General features: G+C 54.1%; 1 protein-coding gene across 5 annotated transcripts in view; it reads right to left on the minus strand.

The window, feature by feature from the left end:
• The window catches only part of RASAL1 (RAS protein activator like 1), a 30,989-nt gene extending 13,822 nt beyond the window's left edge, over window positions 1-17,167 (minus strand). Inside the window, exons 1-9 of one of the 5 annotated variants that reach the window (XM_086681742.1) lie at window positions 16,640-17,167; window positions 16,285-16,383; window positions 15,650-15,855; window positions 11,158-11,214; window positions 8,888-9,001; window positions 8,688-8,749; window positions 3,691-3,820; window positions 1,217-1,298; window positions 1,005-1,136 (exon numbers count right to left, since the gene is read on the minus strand). In XM_086681742.1, coding sequence (XP_086537868.1) covers window positions 1,005-1,136; window positions 1,217-1,298; window positions 3,691-3,820; window positions 8,688-8,749; window positions 8,888-9,001; window positions 11,158-11,214; window positions 15,650-15,714 — 642 coding nt within the window. In that variant the 5' untranslated portion in view covers window positions 15,715-15,855; window positions 16,285-16,383; window positions 16,640-17,167. The other 4 variants (XM_086681743.1, XM_086681746.1, XM_086681744.1 and 1 more) reach the window with 4 other exon arrangements.
• Window positions 17,168-25,541: the final 8,374 nt, after the last annotated feature.

Consider the following 25,541-nt stretch of genomic DNA (forward strand, 5'->3'; position numbering starts at 1 on the left):
CATAGAATTCTGTGGGTTTATTGGCCTGGCTTCTTCCCCTTAGCATGTTTTCAAGATTCATCCACGAGGTCGCAGGGGCCAGTGTGCCGTTCCTTTTTATGGCTGAGCCCTAGTCCCTCGTAAGATACACCACGTTGGATTTATTCATTCACCTGGGGATGGACATTTGGGTTTTGCTTCCACACTTGGTTGTCATTAGCAAGCTTTTGTGCGGACAAATGCGTGCATTTCCCTTTGGCGCGTACCTAGAAGTGGAACCGCCGGGGGCATGTGACAACTGTCTTTAACCGTTTGAGGAACGGCCAGACTCTTTTCCAAAGCAGCTGCACCGTTGACATTCCCCCCTCCAAGGCTGTGCGCAACCAAGCCTCCCTGTAACTAGCTCTAATCTCGTCTCCTTTGAAAAACTGTCAGCCCGGACTGTATCCACACTACCACCGAGAGGCAGGGACAATCGCGCTCAGATGTGCAAACTGAGGCTCCAAGAGAAAGACCTTGAGCCCAGGGCCTCCAGGGGTAGGGGTTAAGGGCTGAGAGTGTGCTGTCAGAGAAACCTGAACTCAGGTCCCCGCTCTGCCATTTCTTAGGCATATGGCCTGGGGAAAGCCACTCGACTTCTCTGAATGACCCTCGGTTTCCCCATCTACGAAATGGAGACAAGAGTCCCCACCTCATGGGGTGGCCGCTACCGGTAGGGAAATTAGATTATGCTGGGGAAGTACTTACTTAGCACGCAGTCATCCTGGGTACTCTCACCCTAGAATGAGAATCTGGGCCTGCCCCGTGACCTTGGGCAGGTTCCTGCCCCTCGGGGAGCCTCAGTCTCCTCACCTGTACGATGGGGAGCTGGGACTCCATCGCTCGGGCCTGGCCAAGGAGCCAGTCGAGACAGCTTTCACATCTATCCTTCCAGATCCCAGGATGCGCAGCCTCTTCCCCTCCCCTTCCCTCTTGGAGGCAGAGGGAAGCCAGGGTGTCCGGGGGGGGGGGGGGGGGTTGCTTACCATGCCCAAGAAGTCGTTCTTGCCCACCATGTCCCAGTCCCAGAGCTCCACCCGCAGCGGGGCCGGGGCACCTGGCATCTCCTGAAGTTCCAGCACCTCATCCCAGTGTGGGAAGCGGGTCTTCTTAATGGTCTGGGGGAGGGGGAGTGAGGGAGGGCTGAGGAGGGCCCATCTTGAGGCCCGCCCCTCCCTGGACCCACACCACCACTCACTGAAGTCTCCAAGCTCTGACTGCCCCAGAACACACGTGCAAACGGGTCAGAGGTGCCGGTGATATCTCGGGGGGCCAGGTCCCTGGAGACAAATGAGGAAAGGGGTGAGGGCCGCAGGACCCTCAAGGACAAACACCCAGGCTGGACCTTGGAAAAGGGGCTCAGGGTAGACCATTCAATGCCTCTGGCTTGCAAGGCGATGAACTGCTCCCTTGTAGGGACCCAGCAAGGAACACCCCCCATCCTGCCCTTCCAAACCCTTCCTGTTGACCAGGGCTACCCTGCGCCCCTATTTTCCAGATGAGGAAATGGAGGCACCAAAAGGCCGCGTCCTGAACCACAAAGCCCAGGAGGTGAAGACGTCGTGGGAAGTGGGAAGGGAGCCTCAGTTTCCCTGGAGCCCCTGGATAGGAGACTGGATGCCAGGGTTCAAAGCCTGGCTCCGCCATTCATTGGCTGGGTGACACTGAGAAAAGTCACTTCACCTCCCTGAACCTCACAGTCTCTTCATCTAGAAAATGGAAATAATGAGAGACCAACCTCAGAGGGCCAAGGTCTAAATGACCTGAGTGTATAAAAGGCTTCGCCTAGCAGCTGGCAGGACGTGAGTGCTCAGCCCATTCATTCACTCACTCACTCATTCATTCATTCATTCATTCACTCACTCACTCACTCATTCATTCATTCACTCACTCACTCATTCATTCATTCATTCACTCATTCATTCATTCACTCACTCATTCATTCATTCACTCACTCACTCACTCATTCATTCACTCACTCATTCATTCATTCACTCATTCATTCACTTACTCATTCATTCATTCACTCACTCATTCATTCATTCATTCACTCATTCATTCATTCACTCACTCACTCATTCATTCACTCACTCACTCATTCATTCATTCACTCACTCATTCATTCATTCATTCATTCACTCACTCATCCATTCATTCATTCACTCACTCATTCATTCATTCATTCATTCAACAAATACTCATACCCACGCCTTGCCTAGGACCCAAGAAAAGGCATGGGGCAAGGATCTCCAGGCTCTGGTTGCCATGACAACCCCAAAGTCTCACCTCCGTCAGCTGCCCCAACCCCTCCTTACTGAGGTCCCCCAAATCCAGTGACAGCCCCCACTAGGGGCTGCTTGTTTCTTCCTGCTGCTCCTTTCCCACCCCTGCTTGGCATCCAGAGCCTTCCTTGGTCTCCTAGGAGCCGGCCCAGTTGCTAAGCGACAGCAATCAGTCCCTCTCCTGCTCGCAAGGATCCTGCACAGCCTTGTGGCTGGGGAGGAGGCCACTGGCACAAAGCAGATGAGGAGCCCCTGTCCCATGTCCAGCCCTCTTGTCTGTCCTCTGCCACCCTGCAACTCCATCCAGACCCAGGGAGCCCCAGCTGGAGACAGAAATCTGGAGGTGGTGGGAGAGGCACAGAGAGGGCAGGAAGAGGCTTCAAGGTCACACAGCAAACTAGAAATAGAGATCGTCCCCGACCTGAGCGAGGAGCGGTCCAAGAGGGAGGGTTGTGGGAATAAGATATGAGAACAAGGCAGAAAGGCAAGATGCGAGATGAGAGGGGAAAGGGGATGGTAGTATTTAAGGAAGCAAATGATGGGGGAGCTGAGGGAGAGAGAAGGGGACTGCAGGGTGACAAACAGGCAGGAGGGAGGATGGACATCCCATGAGCTGGTGCCCCTGGACAGTCATCTGTGGGTTTCGCCGGTCCCACATCTGCCTTCTTTCTCCTGTTTCTTTGCGACAGGACCTCCCCTCTCTCGCTCCCAGCTCACATCAGTTAGGTAGGCTGACCTCTCCACTCCAGGGATGGGTGTGGGACTCAGGCGTGACCAGTCAGAGTCCATGCCCTTGGTTCAGAGATAGGTACGTGCCCCAGATTTGGGCCAATAAAAATCAGTCCCGGGACATCGGCTGGAAATGACAGGAGAAAGTCAGTTGGACCTGCCAAACTGGTAGGAGGCCCTGGGACTTGCTGGCATCATCTTTGCTCGCCCACACCTGGAGAGAGACTCCCTGAGAATGAAGCTAACACAAAAGATAGCCGAGAAATCGCTGTCTGTAGATTCCTGTTGTCACTGTTTGAGCACCTGGATCCAGACATGCCTGAAGCCGCGCGTCATTAATATAAACCAACCTGCTTAAGCTGGTATGAATTGGGTATGTATCACTTACAATCCTATTAACGTACACCCTGGCCAGCCTGAGTACCTGGCCTTTGGTTGCTAGTCGCTGGGGACCCAGCAAGGATTTTGCTTGTGCTCTGACCCCAGGAACTTGCCAACCTGGCGACCCTGGGGCTGTCTGCCCACAAGGGATCCTGGTCGTGAGCCCAGAAGTACCCCAGGAGTGAGGTGGTCTCAAAAGCCAAGACGGCTGCGGGGAATCTCCGGCAAATTCTTGCTCACTCTCAGACCAGTCCCACCCCATCCCCTATCACGACCGTACCTGGCCTGAAGCACGTGACATCGAAGACAACGGCCCCGCGCGTTCTCCAGCATCTGCACATCCAAGCAGACCTCACCCTGCACCTCTGCGTCCGGGTCCACACGGCTCAGGTTGATCCAGCTGTCAATTCCTGGAGGGCACAGGCGCTAACATTTATTAACCACCTGCCAGGTTCTGGCATTGTATTAACTTAAAAATTCAATTAACATGAAACATAGGGGCGCCTGGGTGGCTCAGTCGGTTAAGCGTCCGACTTTGGCTCAGGTCATGATCTCGCGGTTCATGAGTTCGAGCCCCACACTGGGCTCTGTGCTGACGGCTCGGAGCCTAGAGCCTGCTTTGCATTCTGCGTCTCCCTCTCTCTCTCTCTGTTGCCCCCCATCTTGCTCTCTGTCTCTGTCTCTCAAAAAAAAACATTAAAAAAAACCTCATGAAATATATATTAAGCCATAGGCTTCTCATGTTCGCCTTCTGATGTAGGTACTGTAATTATCCACACTTCCAGAGAAGGAAAGTGAGGCACAGCGAACGAAGAGCTTTGCCCATGATCTCACAACTGGTAAGGGACAGAGCTAGGATTTGAATGCGAGCAGTAAAGTTCAATGCCATTAACCATGTACTATCACACTCTTTACCCTGGTATACGAAAGCCTCCGTCATTTAATCCCAACATACTCTCCCCTCCAAAAAATCTTGGGCATTCCTACCTCTCAGCCCCCGTCCAGGAAACTCCCTGCCGGAATCAGTCAAGTCAGTTTCAACCTCCCTCCCTGTCTCTCTTTTCTCTCAACGCTTTGAAGAGATCAGCTACCGACTTCTACCTTCCCTTGTAGTTATTGGGAAGTCATTTCAGCCTGACAACTGATCTTGTGTAAATGGGCTACCTTTTCTCTTTAGTTTTAAGGACTATGTATTTGATGGTCTGTAATTTCACCACATATGTCGGTAAGGATGGTTTTGTGTGTGTGTGTGTGTGTGTGTGTGTGTGTGCTGTTGTTGTTGTTGTTTTTCGTCCTGCTTAGTGCAGGTCATGCTATTGCTACTTACAGAATCATGTCCTTCCTTGCATTCTGGAAAATTCCAGGTCATCATTTTCTTTTAATCGCTTCCGCTCCCCAACTTTTTCCATGCTTTCCTCATAGGACTTCAATTAAAATGGACGTCAGACCTTGTCCACAATTTTCTAGGTCTCTAAGCTTCTCTTTTATATTTTCCTTCTTGTTTCCCTGGGTTAACGTTTCAATCATTTCTTCAGATCTCTCTTCCAGCTCACTAATTCTCTCTTCAGCTCTGGCTCTGTTGTTGAACTCGGCCACTCAGTTTTAAATTTCAGTGACTATTCCTTATCTCCAAAACTTTGATCTAGTTCTTTTCCAATCAATTTTTTTAAATGTTTATTTTATTTATTTTGAGAGAGAGAGCACAAGCAGGCAAGGGGCAGAGAGAGAGAGAGAGAGAATGAGAATCCCAAGCAGGCTCTGCAGAAGCAGCACAGAGCCCAACGTGGGGCTCAATCTCACAAACAGCGAGATCGTGACCTGAGCCAAAATCAAAAGCCAGACACTCAACCGACTGAGCCACCCAGGTGTCCCTATCTTTTTAATGTATTGCTTTCATTTATTATGATTATTGCTGGCCCTTTCTGGTGATTGCCTTTTTTATTTATTTAAATATTTTATTCCTCTTCATTGTTGCTATTGTGTTTTTATTTTATTTTAGAGTGAAAGAGAGAGAGAGCACAAGTGGGGGAGAAGGACAGAGGGAGAGAGAGAGAGACCCAAGCAAGCTCCACACTTCAGCTTGGAGCTTAACACAGGACTCAATCCCACAACCCTGGGATCATGACCTGAGCAGAAATCCAGAGTTGGACATTCAACCAGCCGAGGCACCCAGGTGTCCCTAAATATCTTATTCCTTTAAAAATTCTGTGTATCCTAATTGCAAAATCTAAAGCCCTTGTGGGTTCAAATCTGGTAGTTACTGTTTCTGCTGACACTTGCTCATGGTGGCCCACTGCCTTGTGTGTGTGGTGACCTCTGACTGCAAAGTCATGTCTGTCTGAGCTCACTCTGGGACACTTTAAGGGCCTCAATCAAATGGGAACATTTCAGGGTCGGTCACATCTGCCGCATCCCTGGTCCAAGATTCAGCCTCTCTGTTGACTCTAGATGTGATGCCGACATTCACTTCCAGAGAAACCTTTCCTTACCACCTCCCTGCTTGTTGTTCCCCACTCCCTGTCAGGTTTTAGCTCCTGGTTGGGGTGGGGGGGAGAGTGGAGAATAGTGAGACTTTTTCCTTCTTTCAGGACGTCCCTATTATGCTGCAGGAGGATCCAGTGCCCCATGCTGCTAGAAATAAAAGTTCCACCGCACCTCTCTCTATCTTCACGCTACCCCCAAATCCAGGATGCCATCAAATTCCTCTCGCTGGAGGACCGCAACAGACTCCTAATTGATCTCCCACATGTACTCCTGTCCCACTGGGATCCAATATCCCCAAAGCAGCACAGAGATCTTGTGAAAATGTATCTAATCTCTCCCGTCACTCCACCGTCTGATAATATGGCTCCAGTCTCTTCACTGTCTTGCTCAAGGACCATCCGTGGCTCCCCAGTGCCCCCAGAAGAAAGTCTATCTAGACTCTGGCCTGGCACCTTCAGCCCCCTCCAATCAAGACCCACCAAGTACTCCATCTGGCCCGGCCCCAGGAGAGAATCTATAGACACACCTTAGTGCCTTTGCCAAAGCACCTTTAAGAAATAACTCATTCCCGGGGTGCCTGGGTGGCTCAGTCGGTTAAATGTCTGACTTCGGCTCAGGTCGTGATCTCACAGTTCATGGGTTCCAGCCCCGTGTGGGGCTCTGTGCTGACAGCTGGGAGTCTGCTTCGGATTCTGTGTCTCCCTCTCTCTCTGCTCCCCCCCCCCCCACTCGTGCTCTGTCTCTCTCTCGAAAATAAATAAACATTAAAAACAAGAAATAACTCATTCCCCTTCATCCAGGAAAGCTTCCTTGACTACACTAGCCTTCACTGCCCTCTTATCCTCATCCACGGTCAAGCCGGTGATATTCCACATGCCTCCACCCCTACATTTCTGTCCTGTTTAAAAAAAATTCTGTCCTGTTTAAAAAGCACCCACATGCAGACGCATTGCCAGTTTCCCTTGCTTTTCTTGCCCCTTGTTCTGTGTGGATGTGTTTTGTGTTTCTATCTGGCCCATAAGCTCCTTGAAGCTTGGCCTCGTACTTCAATCATCTAATGCCACCCTCTTGGGTGGATGTTTGGGGCACAGTGGGTACAACGCAGACAGGTTGAAAACACAGACTTTGGAAGCAGGCACAGCCTGAACTCAACTCCCACGGCTGCAACTTCTAGAAGGGGCAAGGGCCCTCCTCACCTCTCCAAACCTAATTTCCCAGCAGCCATATATTCGAGATCATTCCAGTGCACACTTCACTTGGCATTGTGAGGACTAAATACAATGTTCTTAGCATCATGCCTGGCACATAGTACACCCTCAATTAATAGGAGCCGTGATTATGATGATTAGCACATAGGTTTTCAACGAATCCCCACTGATGAAAAAAAAGACATTATTCAATTATTGATATTGAGACAATTAGTAGTCGCCTAGATAAAAAGTAATAAAGCTCAATCCCTCTCCATACCTTGAATCTGGGTAAGTTCCAAATAGATCAAAGACTTGAATGTAAAAAAGGAAAACAAATTGCTGCTAGAAGGGATCGTGTAAAAAATATTATCTAACCTTAGATTTGGGAAGGCCTTTTTAGGGGTCACAGAAAATCAAGGGCCAAAAAAAAAAAAAAAAAAAAAAAAGACGAAGTTAACTAGAGAAAAAGAAACACATTTCATAGCTAGATAGAAATGATAAGCAAAAAGATAGGTGACAAAGGGAGAAACACATGTTTGCAGCTACTATGGCAAAGAGTTAAATTTGCCTCATATGTAAAGAGCTCCTACACATCAATAAGAAAAACCAAACAACCCAGTGTGGGGCAGGGGGGACATGCACATACAATATAAATAAATGACAAACAAAAAAGGAAATAAAGGGACTCTTAAATATGTAAAGAGGCTTTCAGTCTCAACCATAGAGAACTACAAGATAACCTACATGAAGAGGAAATTTTTTCACCTATCAGATACAAGACCAGAAGTTTGGTAATCGTTGGCAAAGGTACAGGGTGGGCAACTTGTTACCTCCTCCACAGAAGGTAACTTAGCAATAACTCTCAGATGTGCCCATGGGGGTACCCTAGGACCCAGCAAATGCACTTCTAGGAATTTATCAGACTGATTGACACAACTCGCGCGTGGGTGAAGTCGTCTTTGTACAAGGCTGCTCGTTGTGGCATCGTTTGAACTAGGGAGAGATGCTGAACAACCCAAGTGCCAACCAACAAGGAACCAGCCAAAGAAATGATGGTGCGTCCACACAACAGAGTGCCGTGAAGTCAAAGACCAAAGAATGTGGAAGCTCGTAGGGCACCGATACAGAAAGCTCTCCCAGGTACGTGGTGAATGAAAGGCAAAATACGGTACAGTGAAAATAACAGGATACCACTCACACACAGTGCGGGCTCAGGAGCCCAAGACTGGCCAATGTCAGTTCAAATCCTGGACGTCCCACTGAATAACTCTGTGATCCTGGGCAAGCCCCATAACCAATCCCCTGTGCCTCAGTAGTCCACCTACGGAGTAGGCACAAGAAGAGTACCTACCTCACGGGGTTATTGCAATAATTAAATGAGCTGATTCCTGTAAGAGCGCTTGGAAAGTGTTCAGCACACAGCACTCAATAAATAAACTAAATTAAATTAAAAAAAAAAATCATCAACTGAGATAACTTTCCACCGAAGGCCCCGTGCCTCCCTGCGCCTCTGGCTACGCGCTTGCAAATACCCCCCCACCCCCGCCAAGGCACGACCACCCCTAGGCCCTCCGCCCGGCTGAAGCCCGCTGCCCTCGCCCACCTCGGGGGTCAGCCGCAATCGCGTCCCTGCTCAGCGAGATCTTGCCGATGACGTCATCATGCCTGTGGCGAGGTAGGCAAGGTGAGGGTCCGCGTCATCAGGTCGCGGGCCCAGGCATCGAGGGCTGGCGGGTGGGTACGTTGCTTCGGGGCAGCCCACCCTCCCTCCGGTACCCGAGCCGCGGTCCCCAGCACACACACCCCACCGTGTCCTCGTCCAGCACGTAGAAGGCCAGATGGTGGAAATCCAGGGGCAGGTGGATGGTGTATTCCTCTCCCCAGAAGGGGCTCAGGCTCCTCCACACGGTCGCTGTCCTGCAACAGAGCGCACAGGGGCTGGGGACCCGTGGGCCACATAGGTGCAGACGCCTGGGGACCCAAACACACACACACACACACACACACACACACACACACACACACAAGGGTACACACTAAAAGAGAGACACTCACAGATCACCAAGGAAGCCTGAGACACGTCCCCACATACACAGATACACATGTGCATCCTCAAGATTTTCTAGAAAGACACATCTTTGTGTTCCTACATACAGACACATGCAGATACACACGCAGGAACGCAGACACGTTCACACAGATACCCAGACACACACTCACACACGGGCGGTGACAGAGGGCAGAGACACGCACGCGGAACCCCACAAACGCGACGACACGCGCAATTCCACTCATTCACTCGTGCGTTCGCTCCACAAACACCCTGTGTGTCAAGCCTCGTGGGCTGCGGAGAATCAGAGGGAGAGGTGCCAAGGTTCCTGCCCCCACAGAGCCCCCTTCAGTGGACAGGTGCTCTCTCCTGAGCTCTTATGACCCAGTGAGAGAAGTCCCGTGATCGGGGTTGGCTCAGGGGCGCCTGGCTGGGTCTGGGGGGTGTGGACACAAGAGCCAGAAAGGGCTTCCTGCAGGAGCTAGTCAGGCAAAAAGGGGGAAGAGAAGAGGAGGACAAGATGGCTGAGACAGCACGTGCAAAAGCCCTGAGGCAGGAATGAGCTCGGTGAGACCGAGGAACAGGAAGGTGCTGGACGGGAAACGGGGAAGAGTGAGGGGCCAAGAGACCACGAAGTCAGCAGGGGCCAGAGCACTCAGGGAGCAAGAGGGGAGCCCCAGGAGGGTTAGGGACCAAGACAAGCCCGGAAACAGACACGCACATGGAGCATCTTGACCCTGACCCCCCTGCAGAAGCACTTCCCTTTACGCAGCAGGGAACAGAGAGCCTACTTTGCTCAGTGGAGACACATCCGAATCGACGGCTGCGAGGGTTGGTCACACGCCTGCCGCTCCCTCCTTCCCTTTCCCCACACCCTTCCCCAGCAAAGAGCGTGAACACGCACACACGCACGCACACGCAGACGCACGCTCTGCCCTTGGCTCCAGGCCAGGGCACCGCCATCAGAGGGACCCTTCTTCCCAAACACCCTCGTCCCCCTGCCCGGGGCCTTTTCCCGGCTGGAAGTCCCTCTTCAGAGCCCAGGGCCGGGGAGACAGCAGCCTGGGGTCACACAGAAAATCTGCGTGTGGGTCTGGGGGCAGCATCACAGCATGTGGTGAGGGGGGGGCACGAGCAGAGAGAGAACAATGGGGGGGGTCAGCTGGGGTGCCGCAGGCTGACCCTCCTCCGCGCGGGCTCCCCGCCCTCAGCTCCCGGCCCATCTGGACCGGAACTGACACCAGAAGCATCCTGAATCCTGCCGTCTCCATAGGAACCCCGGCCTCAGCCACCCACCCGGGCCTGCAGGGGCTGAGAGATGTCCCTCGGCCTGTGGGGGTGGGAGCCAACCATGGCCCAGCCCCCGTGTCCCTCCACCCCCACCCAAAACTCACCTGCATCCAACACCCTCACATCCTCACAAATGTTCACAACGGCGCCCGTGTACCCAAACAGACGGGCACCGGTGCTCACGGGTATATGCAGGGCAGCCCCCAACCCCCCCACACCCCCAGGGACACGTACATGTGGCCACAGGCATTCACGTCCAGCCCTCCAACACCCCCATGCACACTCACAAGCAGGCCCAGCTGGGCATGCACACACACACACACACACACACACACACACACACACTGGTGCCCGCAGCACCCAGCAGGCCTGGAACCAGCCAGCCCGGCCAAGCGTGAGATGCCTGCCTCCGGTGAGGCCACAATGGGAGGCACAGGCCGCCAGCCGCTGAGTCAGCCCCAGGACACCGGCATGGACATTGTCAGGTCCAGGGGGAAGGTGTCGGCCTGTCGGTGGGGCAGGACGGGGAGGGGAGCTGTCTGTCCCCAGAGGGGCCCAAGCACAAAGCATCCTCCGTCAGCCCCGCGTGTCCACCCTCGGGGTAAGCACTGCCCTCCCCCAGCTCCTGTTCAACGTGACCTCTTGTGCCTGGACTCCCCAGGTCTAGAAGGAGTTCCTCCTCCGTCCCCTGCCCTGTGGCTCCCTCCCCGGGTCTGGCCCCTCCACTCCTCACCTGGCCACCACCTCGTCATCCACCTTCACGAGGCAGTAGGGGTCACTGCTCCCAGACCTGCAGGAGAAGGGGGTTCGGGAAGGAGGTTGAGAGGGCAGCCACGAGCGGGGGTCCCGATCCACCTTCATTATACATACAGAGGGCAGCAACTGCCGGCCAGAGAGGGGAGGGGACTGGCCCAGGGTTACACGGCAGGTCCAGCTAAGAAGGCAGGGGCCCGGCAGGCGATGTCCTGGGTGCACAGCCTACCCGCTGCATGCCTGAGTCACCATGCACGGGCTCTCTGGGCTTCCACTCACAGAAATAGAACACTGAGGCATGAGGCCAGAAAGTTCCCAGCGCTGATCTCAGGAGGCCCGGAGCTGTGGCTGGGCTGGCGGGGGGGGGGTGGGGTGGGGGGGGTGGCGGGGCATCCGGGCTTTACCACCCGCTAGCTGAGGAACCCCATGGGTGCTGCTTTTTCCACTCTCTAATGTTAACACACACCTCCTGGGGCAGGTGGAGGGACTAAAGGAGATAATGCGCGGTGAGATGCATCACGGGCTGACCCCAGAGCTCTCCCCCAGGAGCCTTAACGCCACCCTCTGGGGGAGGCACTGCCCTCCCCAGCTTTTCATTTCCACGAGGCTTACGCTGGGGAGAGGACTCCCAACATTCAGCCTTCAGTGGGGATGGACCTCTGCTGGTATAGACCAGGGCACCCAGATCTCAAAGCTCAACCGATAGCACCGATATGCTGCAGCCCCTTGAGTTGCCATGAGCCAACCAACACCCGCTCTATCCCCCCTTCATAATAAGAGTTACCAGCCACATCCCAAGCTGTCCACTAGGGCCCTCATCTCCCCTCTGTCTCATTGCACAGGCCTCCTTTGCCTTCCACCAAGCTCAGTCTGACCTCAGGGCCTTTGCACTTGCTGTTGATGTCTGCTTAAGACACTCTGTCCCTGATCTGGTCATGGCTGGCTCTGTCCTGTCATTCAAACCTCCACCCCAAAGTCCCTGATCACTTCTGTCCTTTGTAAAATTGATCTCTGATCCCTCTGAGCCCCTGAAGGCATCTTGCTCCCCCGTTTCTCTATTTAGTATCTGTCCCCCGCCAAACTTCTGAACTGTGAGCTCTTTGGAGGAGGACCTGTATCCTCTTTCCCCCTGAATCCTCTGCCTGAGTCAGGATTCAAACCCGGGTCGATGGGGCTCAGCACACATGCTCTTAACCGATGTCACCTCCACCCCACCTCACAATCCTTTCCCCAGGTGGCCCCCTCTCTTGATGTCCCAGCCCCCACCCTGTCTCCCTGCCACCCCCAACCAGCTCAGCACGTCGCTAATCCACAAATACCACAGGGTTTCAGAGCAGGGGATGTTGGCCACCAGGAGCCAACCTGAGCCTTATCTGCTGGATGAATCCTTCCCTGTGCCTCAGTTTCCTCTCTGGACTCCTTCTCTTAACTCCCTCTGTGTGGGTGCTCCAGTGCCTCCATTTCCCTATCTGGCCTCTATCCCTGAACACCTCAGATTGGGTGGTGGCCTGTGTCCCGGCATTCTTTTCTGGGTTCTACTTCCGAACCCCCTTCCGAGCAGCGCCCCAGGCCTCAGTCTCCCCTTCTGAATCTATCTCAAAGCCACTGGGTTCGAGCCTCAGTTTCCCGACCTGGTTCTACCGCCCTGGATGCCTGTGGCTGGGTTAACCCCTGTATCTCAGTTCTCTCCCTGGGTTCTCTATCCTCGAGCTTCTTTTAAGTGGAGTCCCCTTCCTCAGTTTCCCCAACCGCAGACTCGGAGGAAGATTGGCTGGGATCCCAGGAGCAAAGAGCCGGGAGACATGCCCCCTTCTGTCAACCAGACATGACCCTGGGGCCCCTCCTGGGAGCCAGGCTTGCGCACGTCAGCTCCACAGCTCTGACGCACAAGGGCCTTATCAGGCTCCCATCAGGTAGGAGGCGGCAGTGGCAGGAGGCTGCCCCTCGACCCTCAATCTCTCCAGACCCTTGGCCTCTCCCGTGGCCCCTGCCCCGACCCAAGTGTGGGAAAGAAGTCCTCTCAGCCATTGCCTGCCCAGTTTGGTTTATACGTGGGAGCGGTCAGGGCTCAGATCCCAGCTGTGTGACCTTGGGCAAGAGACTTTGCCTCTCTGGACCTCAGTTTCCTCATTTATAAATGGAATTGCTAACAGGACCTACAGAAAATGTTAAGTGCAGGACCTGGCCCGGAGGAAGCCTTATAGTTGCTATCACTAATAATGGTAACACCCAAGGGCGCCTCGAGGCTCAGTCCGTTGGGCGGTTGAGCGTCCGATTTCGGCTCAGGTCACGATCTCGTGGTTCGTGGGTTCGAGCCCCGCGTCGGGATCTGTGCTGACAGCTCGGAGACGGGAGCCCGCTTCGGATTCTATGTCTCCCTCTCCCTCTGCCCCTCCCCCACTTGTGCTCGCTGTCTCTCTCTCAAAAATAAGTAAACTTAAAAAAAATAATAGTAGGGGCGTCTGGGTGGCTCAGTCGGTTGGGCGGCCGACTTCGGCTCAGGTCATGATCTCGCGGTCCGTGGGTTCGAGCCCCGCGTCGGGCTCTGTGCTGACAGCTCAGAGCCTGGAGCCTGTTTCGGATTCTGTGTCTCCCTCTCTCTGACCCTTCCCCATTCATGCTCTGTCTCTCTCTGTCTCAAAAATAAATAAAAAACGTTAAAAAAAATTAAAAAAAAAAAGAAAAGACAAGAGAGGCAGGAGGGCTAGATTAAAAAAAAATAATAATAATAATAGTAATACTCAAGAATTATCAGTTAAGACCTCTCCAGAGTCAGGTTGCACACTGCCCTCAAACTTGACGAGGCTTCAGGAAGAGTCTGGGCCCTTTCTCTTAGAGACGAGAGAGAACACATCCCACCTGAGTCTCCATGGGCTTGGAGATCCCAGCATGCTCTGAAGAGAGCCTCTCTGACGAAGGGAGTCAACGGCCAGGGAAACTGAGGCAGGGTGGCTGGATCCCCAATGAGAGCTTAGTGACTCCTTTCCCCCCTTGCTCTGGGGCTCACCTTGGCCCGGGAACTTGGGGAAGGAGGCGTGGCCGAGAGATGTAGGAACCAGGTATGAGTCAACTTCCTCCGCAGGAAAGGCAGAAGGAGCCCCACGAGGCACGTCCAGGGGCCAGGGCGGTGCCCCCCACTCCCTCATGGCCCTCGTTCAGGACTGTGAGATGGACGCCTGGTTTCTGGAGTGGCCCCCCTCAGCCCTCCAGCAGTTTCCAGGCCCCCACTCTAGCCCTGCTGCCCCCACAGTTCCAGAATCTCATTCTCAGAGGCTGAGAGGGTGTCCCAGAAAGAGGGAAGCCGAGGCTTGTCCAGATGCTGCGTTCACACAGCGAGTGCTCTGCTTCTATGTCAGGTGCATGTTTATTTGGGGTGGCTGATGAGGATGAGGGGAAGTTACAACTGTTCTAAGCAGCCCAGTGTTGGGGAGGGGCGAGGTTCGCGGAATCAAAGGCAGGATACTCCTCACTGGGGACCCACAGCTGGGGGAGTCAGGGCATAGCTAAGCCCCAACCTCAACTTGGGCAAAGCCTCGGAATCCAGATCTCGGCTCACCTTGGCCACGGGAGACATCCTAACAGGTCCCCCACCCCCACGGCTGCATGGGGCTGGGTGCCTCCTGGCCAGAGCTCCTATGCCCTGGTGGGAAATGGAGACCCAACAGGAACAAGGTTCAAGGTCACACAGTTGATATCCTGCCAAGGATCCCACACCTGTCCAGGTGCTGACACCTCACAGCCCCTTCTGGGCTCCAGGCCAAGCAGGAGGGGGACCCCTCCTGCCGTTCTGCTGATTTGGCAACTGCTGACTCAGCCCTGGGGGAAGCATAGCCAAGGACCGGTACTAAGGGGAGCCCAAGGGTCTTCCTGCTCCATCACACCTGGCTGGGGAGGGGGCTCCCGGGAGAGGGTGCCCCCTCCAGCAGCTCAGCATCCAGGGAACTCTTAGCTGGGGAGCTCAGGGCTCTGGGTTAAGAGGACCCCAGCTTCCCTCAGGCCTGATTGATGGGCCACCTGATAACACCAGATGCGAATGCTGAGGCCACCCAGCCCTCTGGGCCTCCTTCCCAGGTTTCTTTTGATAGGCACCCACCCAGGCCTGGAGAAGCCCCACCTCCCGCACCTGCCGGCACTAAGGAAGAGACCCCCCCACCCCTCGCTCCAATCCCAGCTCCAACAGAATCCGACCGTCCAGTCCCCTTTTAGCACATCCCAGGAACAAAGACATCCCTCTTCCTGGGGGCAGGGTGGGGCGTCTGCTAAGTCTGGACACCCCCTGCCACTAGGACAGCGATGGCCATGGGGCCTCTCGCCCCGTGAAGGCGGATCTGCCCCAACACTGTGTCTTACACAAGAAGCCCCTGCCCACGTCACCGACCCTCCCTGGCATGCGGAACGGGTGCCCCCCCCCCCCCCCGCCCCATCCCATGTCCGGTGCGCCCCTCACCCGCAACCCGCCCCAGGGTACTCACACGTCCTTGGCAGGCAGCGCCCGGCCCTCCACCACGCGGACGTTCAGGGAGCTGTTCTTGGCCATGGCGCCCAGCCCCAAACTTTACGGGCAGAAGGGTGCCCAGGCGCCGAGGCTGGACCGCGGAGGGGGCGTCTACATGTCACCAGCTGCGAGCCTGGCGCCCTGTCTCGGGGTCCCAGCGCCGCCCGTCCGAGACGCGGGTAGCTGGGGGGGAGGTTTCCGAGGAAAAAGAATAGGTGTCCGGGGAGGGGGCGCCCCTCGGACTCTACAGGTAGGAGCTGTGCGTGGAGGAGACAGAGCGCGCAGGGGCCACCGGCGGCTCTCGCCTCGTAGGCTGGAGCTCCGGGAGGGCGGGCAGGGGGCGGAGGGGCAGCCCAGGGCCCTCCCCCCAATCCCGCCTCCCGCGTGTCCCCCGCCCGTCCCCGGGCCCCCTCGCGCGCCCTCTGCCGGAACCCCAGCCAAGCGCGCCTGAGCGCACCGGCGGCGGAGACCAGGGCGCGCGGAGGCTGGGACCGCCAGGTGGGGGGCGGCCCACGGCCACGGCGGGCGTGGCCGCTGGCTCGCGGTGAGTTGGCATGGGGCTCAGAGGACACAGTAGGTCCCCTGCCTGCCCTCCCTCTGACACACTCGCACCTCCCCGGCCCTTCCTTGCCGACCATCCCGGCGCCACCTCCTGGATCGCACCTCCGTGTCCTGTCCGGGAGCAGTACCCGCGGTCGGCGGGAGGCGTCGCTAGAGAGGGAGTCGCACATTCCCGGGAGGGGGGGGGGGGAGGGGGGGGGAGTCCGTTCAGAGTCAAGGGAGGGGCCTCGAACATCCCCTTCCCTGTCGTTTAGTTTCCAATTAAACCCAGACTGTGCGAGCGGCAGCTCCCACGTCACGGGCTGGCACTGCGGGGGAGGCAGCCGCGGCCGGAGGGGGAGGGGAGGCCTGAAGATAACAACCACGACAGCGGTGACAAGTCGTCCCCAATCGTTGGAACACTTACTGTGCGCCAGGCGCTGTTTTAAGCGGTTTGCAGGCAGTCTGTCGTCGTCGTCCGTCCCCATGATGATTCCACGCACTAAGTACCGTTGCCCCGTTGCCCCCATTTTATGGATAAAGAAACAGGTTCAGGGGGATGAGAGGCTCATGAAGGCGTCGGTCAGTAATTGGTTTGCCTTCCTGGGTTTGAAGCCTGACTCAACCACTTGGTAGCCGTGACACTGAGCAAGTCACTCAGCCTCCCTGCGCCTTGGTCTGGTTTCCTCGTCTGCTCCGTGGGAATCACCTAGAACTTTGCTCCCAGAGCCTTGCGAGAATTAGGTGAGATAAAGCACCTGTGGAAGCAGCAGACACAGGTCTCAAAACAGTAGGGGGGGGGGGATCCTGAAGGGGCTTGCTGTCCTTATTCTTGTCCTCCTAGGCATGACTCAAACATCAGCCCTCCTAGGAAGACTTCCAAGATGCCCTACCACCCCAGACACAGGCTTTCTTCTTTTCTCCGCTCCTCAGCTCCAGGTTGGGACATTTTTCAAGTCTTAAAACTTGCAGTTTGAAAAGCACATTTGAAACAATGTGACAGGAAGAGCCTGTCCCGGGGCAGCGCCTGACACACAGGGTTTCTCACCCCCCCCAATTCTCCCCCCCCTCCCCCCACCACGAGTTTGTTGTTTACCCGCCTAAGGGTTCTTGGAAGAGCTGGCACCAGGCCTGACTCACTTGGGTCAGCCCAGGGCTGGGCACCAATGGGAAGGCCCCCACGGAATGACTGCAGCAGCCAACGCCCAGACCGGCGGGACCAGGGGAGCCCTGCCCAGCCACCGGAGTAGCCATCAGCCTCCCAAGCTCCCTCCTTGACTTCCCACCCAACGACTCCAGCCGGGCTGGTAAGGGATTCAGATCCCTGGAGTTCTCCCCCGCAGCTGGCCACGATCTGTTGAGTCCTGCAACCTCCAAAGACAGGTCCTCAGTTACCCCATCTGGGGTGTGGGTCTAGCTGGGCTTAGAAGTATTGCAACATTCCTACAGGGGGGTACGAGAGGTGATCCAGGGTTGAATCCGGAGCAGTAGTAGCCCCAGGGGAGTGTTAAACACCCACCCTCCCCACTCTTGAGCCTTACCAGTCACCCCCGATCCTCACCAGGGGAAACCGGTACGTGCTTCGTGAGAGCTACTTCAAGACGGGCTTTCTTCCCACCCCCACCTAGGGGGGAGCTTTTGGCTAACGCTTTTTCTTCTGAGACCCTGCAGAGATCTCAAACAGGCTATCCAGCCCCCAGGGACCCCTGGTGGAACCTGAGGGACCTAGTCCTGGGCCACCTGGGATGCCAGCCAAACCGCCACCAGCCATCTCGGCCAGTCTTCCGGAGCCGAGCAGGAAGTCACGTTCCCGAACACCCCTCCCCAGGCCCCCAGGGGGGTTATGAAGGTTACGGACTGTGCCAGCCAGGCCGCCAGGGAGCTAACTCTGTCACCTGTCCAGTATCCGGCATTGGACCCTGAAATGCGCCTGGGGCTGTGGCCACAGACCTCAAACGTTCCGAATGGCTTGGCCACTTCCTGTTGTTGTGAGAAGCTTTGACTTGAAACTGGCATAGGGTTTGGGGTCTCCCAGGGCAGCTCCTATCAAGGGGCCAACAGGTGACGGTGGCCGAGAGGAGTGTGGGACCTACTCGTGGCTACCCAGCTAGGAGAGGGGAGCGTGGGTCATGAGCACCCAAGCCTGGGCTGTCATGTGGAAGGGGCTCACCTTTCTCACGGGCTGTTGTCAGAGGTAAGCAAGAGGCGGTGGAGGGCACCTGGCATCATTCCTGGCACATAGTAGGTGCTTGAGAAATGGTTAGCCTCCTCCCCTTCCCCTTTCCGCTAAGCCCATGATCATCTCCTTGCTCACCGTCTACATGGTCTAGCACCCATGGGGTGCACGCAGCAAGGGCTCCCTAAACCTATAAGCGGGAAGAAATGCTGAGCTCAGGAGTTAAGAGCAGAGGTGTTAGCATCCAGCCAAGCCAACCCGGGACTGCGTCCTGGCACCTACACTTCTGAGCTGGGTGTTCTTGGTGGGTTACCCTTTGGGGGCCTTAGTTTCCTCATCTGTAAAGTGGGGATCATAATGGCACCCACCTGATAGCCTGGGTGTGAGGACTGGATGGAAAAAACATCAGGTGTTTAGCATAGCCTGGCATATAGCAAGGGCTCAGTAAGTGCCCATGGGACCTCCTGACCCCCTGCTGTGCCTGACATTGAGCCCCACCGGGTGGCTGAGTTCTGAGGCTGGATCTTGAGGATGTGGCCCGTGGAACACCAGGCCCCACCCCGAATTCCAGGGAGGGATGGAACAGCCACACTTGTGGGCGGCTGCAGGTTGCTGAGCAGGGGGAATCTGGAAGTTTGCATCTCAGCGGAGAAAATCTGATAAGAGAAGTCCCAAGGTCAGGTTCTTGTACCCTGATGGGCCCTACCGCCCAGAACTGGCTGAGTCCACCCCCCCCCCGCCCCCCACTGCATCCGAAAGGCTGATCCTGGGGCCCAGGGAGAGGTCATAAACACAGCAGAGGGAGCTTCTCATGTCAGAGGAGGGACCGGGCCTGGGCACTGGTGACCGCTCCTGAGGGCTGGCTGTGCCCATGGCTTTCCGACTCCTTGTTCAGCCATGCCACATTGGGAACTTGAGATCGTCCACGGTGGGAGAATTTACACCATGCAGGTTGGCAAATGCTACAATGGGGGGGGGGGGGTCAGTTTAATAACACACCGCTCCCGAACTCAACACTCTTAAGATTTCAGTCACGTCCCCTCACCCCACCCCACACTGCCCCTGCCCTGTCTGTTCCCTCCACCAGGAAAGCCCTTCCACTCCCTTTTCCACCTGTTTCCTTGTTTATGTCCTACTGATTCAACTGAATCAAGATTAAGGGGGGGGGGGCGGTGAACAAAGGATAGACAATGTCATGTCAATGTCATAGACTACTACAAAGCTGTTAAAACGGATGTTCTCAAAGACGGGAAAAAGGCTGAAAAAGAAACCGTAGGTAATGGGGAAAACACAGTACACATGACCAGCTATACAGCATGATTCTGATGCCACAAAATATTATATGTATATATATATATATATATATATATATATATAATATTCTTTTTACTCCACGGATCCGTATCGAGTGCCTGCCGTGTCCCAGGCAGTGGGGATACAGTGAAGGTATAAAACAGCCCAGCCCTGCTCTCCTGGGGCTCTCGGGTGGAGTGGGGAACTGACAGAAGCAGCAATCGCTCCTGGGAGGAGGTAGGAAGTGATACGCAGATGATAAAGCGGGCATCGGAGTGGGCTTTCCTGGACATGATGACATGCGCTGCTTTCATAATCAGAAAAATAATGCGTGCGCCCTCCAGTTTCTGAAGGCACTGCTGGCCTTTGAGGCTGGCGCACGGCCTCCGGGTAGCCCTGGAAGACAGCTGGGAAGGCAGCCACGACCACCCCCCTCCACTCCCCTCACCCCTGCCTGTTGGCACCGTTCTGTGACCTTGGTCTCTTGTTCGCTTGTTTGGTGGTATTTTACACACTCGTCTTATCTCTTAAATGTCAGGGACAATGTCTGATTCATGCCGCGCCTCCCACACCGCGTGGCACATTAAGAAAGACTCAGAACGCACTCGCTGGGTTAAAGAGAATTCTGTTCCCCTCCAGGGCTGGAATCTGGCCTCTCTCGTCGTGATAATAGTCATATTATTTTTTTACTTCCTTTCTCCCCGCGGCGCCCAGGGTGGCAGCTTAATCAGTGCTGACTTACCCCCTCTCCGCTACACCTCCGCCCCCAAACCGGAGACAGACCCCTCCTCTGGCTCCACAGACCTGTCTGCCCCTCCAGACCTCAGTTTCCCCTCCGGGAAGTGGCACCATCCCTTCTGAGGCCAAGGCCGGGGGCAAGGCGGACAAACCCGGGCCCGGGTTGGGGGTGAGGAGTGCGTTCTTTGTCTCGGGAGCACAAAGCCCCGTTTGTGATCGCGGGGCACGATTCTGGGCAGAGAGCCACGTGGGACAGGAGGCAGCGGTAGGAGAGGGCAGGATTCCCAAACCCCTCCTGTGGGCTGGCTGCCGAGGAAGCAGTAGGTCCCCTCCCCCCACAGCCTGAAACACCGTGTCCGGCTGCCAGTCTGACGCCCTGCTTCCTCCTTCCTCGGCCCTTCTCCCTAAGGTGGCCTCCCCACCCCTGCCTTGGAATGGAGAAGTAGGCAGGGGGAGGCCACCCAGGCATGAGATCTGGGGGCGGGGAGAGTGGATATTTCCAGAGCTACGGGTTGTGGCCAAGGGCAAGGCCAGCCTAGAAGTTGTGTCCTGCTGTCACTCAGCAGCCCGACCCAACCCGTCTCCCAGGCCAAGGGGACAGAGAGGTGGGGGGAGGGGGGCTGGGACCTCTGCCTCAGCAGCGTGGCAGGGGAGCCCCAAGAGGACTTGGAAGCAAGGCCCCATTTAAAGCAGAAATGCAAAGGCCTGGGGCATGGAGGGGTGTAGCCTGACCCATCCCATCATCCCTGAATTCTACACACCGACAGACAGACCTTTGTTCTCTTGTAGGAAGAAGCCACATCCTCCTGCCTCAGGGCCTTTGCACATGCTGTTCTGTCTACTTGGAATACTTTTCCTTTCTTCTTCTCACCCCTCTTTATCCTTCAGGTCTGGGTTCACATGATACTTTCTCAGAGAGGCTTCCCTCCCTGCTCCTTACACCCTGGGCTTCTTCCCCTAGGCCTTCCAGAGCATAATGACATATTTGCAGTCATTTGAGGCCTCTGACCTCCCCATCAGCCTGTATGTCCCATGTGGGCAGGATTTGCCTTAACCACTGTTGTATCCTCACACGGTGCCTGCTACAGAGTAAGTGCTCAATAAACATCTGCCCTCCCGCCCCCCCCCCCCAAACAAACCACCTCTAAGGGAACAGAGATTAAAAAGGGAAGGACGCCTAGCAGCTTCAAGATGAGGACACCCTCCGAACAGGAAAGGAAGGGAATGGAGCCTGAGGAGGGAGAGATCCAAGACGGGCTCAAGGGTATCTGAAGTACTGTAGTTGAGAAGGTGGGCTCCACGTCCAGATGGCCGAGTTCAAGTCCCGCCTTGGGCTTGGCACATCGCATGAAGGAAAAAGCAGCAAATCGGACCGTCAACGTTTAAAACTGTTCTTTGCGAGAGACCACGTGAAGAGAATGAAAAGACAAGCTACAGCCTGGGAGAAAATACCCAACAGAGGTCTATCTGGAACATCCAGACGTGTATCTAGAATATATAAAGAGGTTCCCCAAACCCAACGGCTAAAAACAATTCATTAGAACACAGGCGACAGATGCGGAACTGATATTTGGCCGAAGCGGAGACACAGATGGCAAAGAAGTACGCAAAAAGATGTTCCTCATCATTACAGCCAGTAGAGAAGCGCAAAGACCACGAGGAGACATCACTGCACCTATCAGAATGGCTAAAACAAAAGTGGTGAGAATAGCGAGGATGAAGAAAAAACAAAACAAAACACCGGATCACTCGTGCATTGTCGGTGGGAATATGGTACCGCCACTCTGGAAAAGACTATGGCAGTTTCCTTAACGGTTATGCTCACGGGCATCGATCCCAGAGGAGTGAGTGCTTACGTTCACACAAAAACCAGGACGTGAATCCTCACGGCGGCTTTATTCAAGAGAGCCCCAAACTGCAAATAACCCAAATGTCCTTCTACCTGAATGGTTACACTGTGGCCATCCATCCCACTGCAGGCTACTCAGCGATCAAAAAGAATAAACACTGATGCGTGTAGCAAGTAGGGTGGGTCTCCAGAGAACAAAGTGGAGTGCAAAAGCCAGCCTCAAAGGGTACATACTGTACAATTCCACTTAGGTAACATCCTTGATGACAAAACTATGCAGATGGAGAACAGATAAATAGTCTCCAGGGGTTAGGGAGGCAGGAGGGAGGGAAGGGGTCCTGGCTAGCAAAGGGCGGCATGAAGGATCCCAGCGAGGAACGTTCTGCAGCTTGACGGTGACCGTCACAGGGGTCCACATGTGATAACTTTGCATAGGACTAAATACACACACACATGAGTGCATGTAAAACTGTGAAACCTGATTAAGGCTGGCGGATTGTATCGATGTCAATTTCTTGGTCGTGATACTGTGCGGTCAGGTGCAACATGGAACCATCGGGGGAAACCGGGTGGAGGGATATGGGATCTTTCTGTATTTCTTCTTAAAGTTTTTTTTCAATTTTTTATTTATTTAATTTTTTTTTTATTTTTGAGAGAGAGAGAGAGAGAGAGAGAGAGAGAGAGAGAGAGAGAGAGAGATGGAGCGTGAGCTGGGAAGGGGCAGAAAGAGGGAGACACAGAATCCAAAGCAGGCTCCAGGCTCTGAGCTGTTGTCAGCACAGAGCCCAATGCGGGGCTCAAACCCATGAACTGCGACATCCTGACCTGAGCTGAAGTCCGGCTCTCAACCGACTCAGCCACCCAGGCACCCCTATATTACTTCTTAAATTGCATGCATGTCTACACGGCTCTCTAAATAAAAGAGTCATCTGGGGGTTACACATCTATTAGAATGACCTGAAAAACACCCAACAATACCGGCTGCTGGCGAGGATACGGAGTAATCAGACCTCTCATGCATTGTTGGTGTCTATATACAAATGGTAGAGCCATGGGCACCTGGGTGGCTCAATCGGTTAAACGTCTGACTCTTGGTTTCAGCATAGGTCATGAATTCACGGTTCGGGAGTTCGAGCCCTGTGTCAGGCTCTGCACTACCAGTGAGGAACTTGCTTGGGATTCCTTCTCTCTCTGCCCCTCCCCTGCTCTCTCTCTCTCTCTCTCAAAATAAATGAATACACTTTATTTTATGTTATTTTAATTTTTTTAATGTTTATTTATTTCTGAGACAGAGAGAGACATGAGCATGAGTGAGGGAGGGGCAGAGAGAGAGGGAGACACAGAATCCGAAGCAGGCTCCAGGCTCCCAGCTGTCAGCACACAGCCCGACACGGGGCTCGAACTCAGAGACCATGAGATCATGACCTGAGCCGAAGTCGGTCTCTCAACCAACTGAGCCACCCAGGCACCCCCAAATAAATACACTTTAAAAAAAGCAACTTATTTTTTTAAAAATGGTACAGCCACTTTGAAAAAAGTTTGCAGTTTTTCGTACAGTTAGACACATACTTACCATATGACTCAGCAATCCTGCTCCTACATATTTATACAGAGCAGAATGAAAGCTTATGTTCACACAAAAATCTGTCCATGAATACACAGGCTCTATTTGTCATTGCCCAGAACCAGAAATGACCCAGCGGGAGGCTGAATAAACAAACCATGGTATACCATCAAATAGTACTCGGCAATGAAGAAGAATAAATTATGGGTACACCCATCAACAGGAATGAATTTCAAATGAACACTTCTGTGTTAAAGAATCCAGACTCAAAAGGCTACAAAGTATAGAATTCCATTTCTGATATTCTGGAAAAGGCAAAACTATCAGGATAGAGAGCAGGTCAGCGGTTGCCAGGGGCTAGGGTGGGGACAAGGGTTAATTATGAAGAAGCATGGGGACTTTTGGGGGTGATGGAAACATTTTGTACCTTGACTGTAGTGGTGATGACCCATGACTTTCTGCATTTGCCAAACCCATAGAACTGTATGTGAAAAAAAAAATGAATTTTACATTATGTAAATTATACCTCAATATTTTTAAACCAAGAAAAAAATTAGGTCGTGTAGCTTATAACTTCACGTCAATGTGTGCAGAAAGATATATGTGCAATTTAATGCAAAATGATCCAAGAGAAAATGTACATTATTTTCGCTCCTTTCTAAAAATATGCCCTCGGGGGCGCCTGGGTGGCTCAGACGGTTAAACGTCCGACTCCGGCTCAGGTCATGATCCCGCTGTTTGTGAGTTCGAGCCCCGTGTGGGGCTCTGTGCTGACAGCTCGGAGCCTGGAGCCTGCTTCCAATTCTGTGTCCCCCAGTCATGCTCTGTCTCTATCTCAAATATAGATAAACATTTAAATAAACAATAAATAAATAAATTAATTAATTAATTAATTTGTGCTCTGACAAAATGCTTAGGAGTTGCTTTAAGCAATGTAGGCATGATAAGCATGGTTTTTCCTAAGTGTTATTCTGCAATAAGAAAATATATTTCTTTACATGAAAAAAATTACTTAGAAAAATAAAACGATCGAAAGCACAGATGATGAGATGCTAGCGTGTATTATTTCTGGGTGGAGGACCCATGGGTATCTGAAGTTTTGGTCTGGGCGCTTTTCTCTAATACCGTCCCCTAGAGTGCCGTTTTTAGGAATTAACTTAGACATTGCATAGAAAGCGCTTAGCACAGTGCCTGAACAGCAGTAATCGCTCAAGGTAGGTCAGCTCCTCCCCATCCCCCAAATCTGGGGCTCCTCCAACCCAGCCTCCCCTGGGTGGTGCTGATCTCCCTTAGCCACACTGGGGGCTCCATGAGACTGGGCCAGGGTAGCCCCATCCCCAGCAAAAGGTGTTGACCCTCGGAGGGATGGAACGTAGTAGGCCCTCAGCACTTTGCCAGGGAGTGAATAGCCCTGCCCAGGACCTGGCAAACAGTGGGTGCCCAATAATTACTCTTTGAACAGACAACTAACCGTTACAACCATGATAGAGGCGTCCCGTCCCATCCCACCCAGCCAGGAAGAGGCTTCACCAGACATGTGGCACCAAATGGGTACATTTTTGGCTGAAGGAGCCACCTCCTCTCCACTGCACCCCAGTTTAGATTGGGACTTAAAGCCATCTCTGAAATAGGCAGAGTCTGCTCCCCGGCCTACCCGCCTTGGGCGGCCCCCTGCCCTCTCCCCTCCCAGGATGGAATCCCGAGGCCTC

This window comes from Puma concolor, chromosome D3 (genome assembly GCF_028749965.1).
Source record: "Puma concolor isolate L17-30 chromosome D3, mPumCon1.1.hap2, whole genome shotgun sequence".
Classification (NCBI taxonomy): domain Eukaryota; kingdom Metazoa; phylum Chordata; class Mammalia; order Carnivora; family Felidae; genus Puma; species Puma concolor.